The 2,760-nt window shown below is 47.1% G+C and overlaps 1 protein-coding gene across 5 annotated transcripts in view; it reads left to right on the forward strand.

Moving 5' to 3' along the window:
* Positions 1-2,760, forward strand: part of BCO2 (beta-carotene oxygenase 2) — a 29,899-nt gene that overhangs the window by 11,810 nt on the left and 15,329 nt on the right. For 4 of the 5 annotated variants that reach the window (XM_014521313.2, XM_025207650.1, XM_025207648.1 and 1 more), the window contains one exon: positions 1,868-2,072. The exons of the other annotated variant lie outside the window; for it this stretch is intronic. In XM_014521313.2, coding sequence (XP_014376799.1) covers positions 1,868-2,072 — 205 coding nt within the window. Of the gene's footprint in view, positions 1-1,867; positions 2,073-2,760 lie in introns of those variants that run through there. 5 annotated transcript variants of the gene reach the window in all.

Genomic DNA, 2,760 nt, shown 5'->3' on the forward strand with positions numbered 1-2,760 from the left:
CTGTAGAGTAGAGCCATGTGTGAGGGGCATGGGGCTCTGCCCTGCCCTGGGCACACCTTCCCAGACGTTGTATGGAAATCCCCGGGGCCACACATGATGGTCCTAGGCCTTGCAGCACCTGGATGTAGCCAGTAGCCATGCAGGGCTGCCGCCTTTGTGTGACTTTCCCACCTGTACTGTGCTAGCCTTGTGGCTGACAGCGTGGTAACATCTTGGGCAGCCGCAGTAACCACTTATTGATCTTTCCAAGAGCATGGGTGGAGGTACACACCCTGGTAGCAAGTCAGTACAAGGCCTCTTGAAGCATCTATACGCCTCATATTCTTCCTGTTTAACAGCTGTAGGGTATATTTCTGAGCCCAGATTCTACCCAAGTTGCATCACCAGGGGTTTTCACCTGCTGTTCGTTAAGGTTAAAACAAATTAGTCAAGCGTAGATTTATTTTTAAGTACGTTTCCTGCATGTTTCTATAGAGACCCAACTTTTGCACCTTCTCTAAACCGCAGAGCAGGATAGGGCTGGAAGGGGGCTTGGGGCCTTTGGTAGGCGGGTGGGTAGATTTGCATCTTATAATGTATATTTTTTTAGCACAAGCTTTCATAGGCTGAAGCTTGCATCTCCCGATGCTGAACTCTCTCTGCTTATGAAGGGGCCTCTAGGGCAGCGAGCCCCCTGTATTTGGCAGTGACCCTTTGTCCAAGAGAGTTTGTGAAAAGTATACCACAGGCAGAGAGTAGGGGAGACAAGGATGCTGTCAGTGCCCTAGCCACTATCATGGCAGGGAATTGGGTATTGTTACCAGACTTTAATATTAGACTTTAGGAAGCAGCAACGAATTCATAAGTGCTTGGACAAGAACAGTCCATTCTCTGAAGAGAGCATTTATTGACCACAGCAATTTGCAACTTCAAGCACACAACAGAATAACTTTGCCTAAGCTAAGTGCACACAGCCCAGTAAGACACGGTGATGGCACACACAACCTAGCCTAACTTAAAATGCAACATAATAAGCTGAAAAGAAAACAAAAAGCCTTGCATAGGCAGAGTGTCTCCTTGCAGCCAGGTATTCAGAAAGTCTTTCTGGGGGATTCACACACTTTTTAGGTGATGAGGAGGAGATCCCAGAGGTCTCATCCCTGCTTGGGTTTTAATAGGAAAATCTGCACCTCCTTCTCCCCCTTGGGTGTCTTGACTATAACATGCTTTTCACATCCCTCATGTATCGTACACCCCTCATGACTCTCATGCATTCAGTGTCTCTCTCTATCTCTTCTCAGATATTCCAGTCTCTTCCCCTTACAAGTTCTGCTTTGAGATGTAAATACAGTTCCTGGGGTATAAGTTATAGCTGTGTTGGTCTAAGGACATAGGCAGACAAGGTTTTTTGGGTAAATCCGATATCTGTTATGAGACCGACTCAGATAGTTGGAAACATTCTTCTTTGCAAGCTGCAGATGCTTCCTCAGTCTGACGAAGGATATTTATACCCAAAAGCTTCTAAAGAAGAATTTTCCCAACTACTTGAGTTGGTCTAATAAAAGATATCAGATGTACTCAAAGAAGCTTGTTTAAATATAGTTCCCTGCTTCCTTTGGTCACACCAGCCCAGGCAGTCTGTCTCATGGCTCCATCCCACAGTTGTGGTGATTGTGTCAGGCCTTTGCCAGCAGTAGCATTCATTGCACTGGTCATAATGGGCATGATGTAGGCAGAGCTTGGTTGTCAATGCATGTTTCAGATTGTGGGCAGGATGCTCCTGCATCCACACTCCCAAAATCCCATGGCTTGGCTGCTGGCCTGCAGGCTTCTGAGCCAGATTCCATAGTTCCTTGCTGCCTCTAACCTCCTGTCCCATTCCCTGCAGTCCTGAAGAACTTTTTGGCCAGCCCACGACAAGAGCAGGTTGTTCTCAGCCGTCAGCAGGGTTTGCAATGCATCTCATCACTAATGCAGACGGTGGAGGAGACTCCCCAGCCCATCCAGGCTGAGGTCAAAGGGCACATTCCTGAATGGATCAATGGCAGTCTACTGAGGAATGGGCCTGGGAAGTTTGAATTTGGAGAGGACAAGTAAGTGGAGCTTTGATTGCCCTTTGGGTCCAGCATTGGTGGAATTTAGTGGGTGCTTTTGCGCTGATCCCAGGTGTGGGACAGCTCTTGGCTCTCATTTAGTGGGTGAATTCAAGGGGTTATTCTTGAGGATGTGTCTGTGGTCCTCATTCTTCTAATAGCTTTTCTGCATGACAGCTTTTCTGTCATCTAGAAACATTCAGTAGATGCTTTGAAAACCCTATGCCCATATAGAACTCTGGTGACCTACATCTGAAATACAAAAGTTGTTTTTTCCATTTCAAAGATAGGGAAACTTTAGTCCAGGCAGGCTGTGGCTTGCTGGAGGCCACACAGAGAGTCACCAGAACTGGGGAGCAAAGCTTGGGGTTGTGACTACTGATTCTTTGTGGGCATGTTTACACATGCTATTTAACACTGTAAAGGCTTACCGTGCAGTAAAATACTGCAGATTAGTCTACTGTGCAGTAAAACGTCTTGTATAGACATGCCGTGTGTCAAGTACATCCCACAGGTGCCTGGGAACCCAAGGCTGGACGTTTTTCCTCTTTGCATCGATGTGCATGCCTGTGTGTGTCTGAAAACAAACCCAACCTGCACTCAGATTCAGAGATTCATAGATTCATAGATGCTAGGGTCGGAAGGGACCTCAATAGATCATCGAGTCCGACCCCCTGCACAGGCAGGA

The sequence above is a fragment of the Alligator sinensis genome, unplaced genomic scaffold, assembly GCF_000455745.1.
Source record: "Alligator sinensis unplaced genomic scaffold, ASM45574v1 scaffold1241_1, whole genome shotgun sequence".
In the NCBI taxonomy this organism is placed as follows: domain Eukaryota; kingdom Metazoa; phylum Chordata; order Crocodylia; family Alligatoridae; genus Alligator; species Alligator sinensis.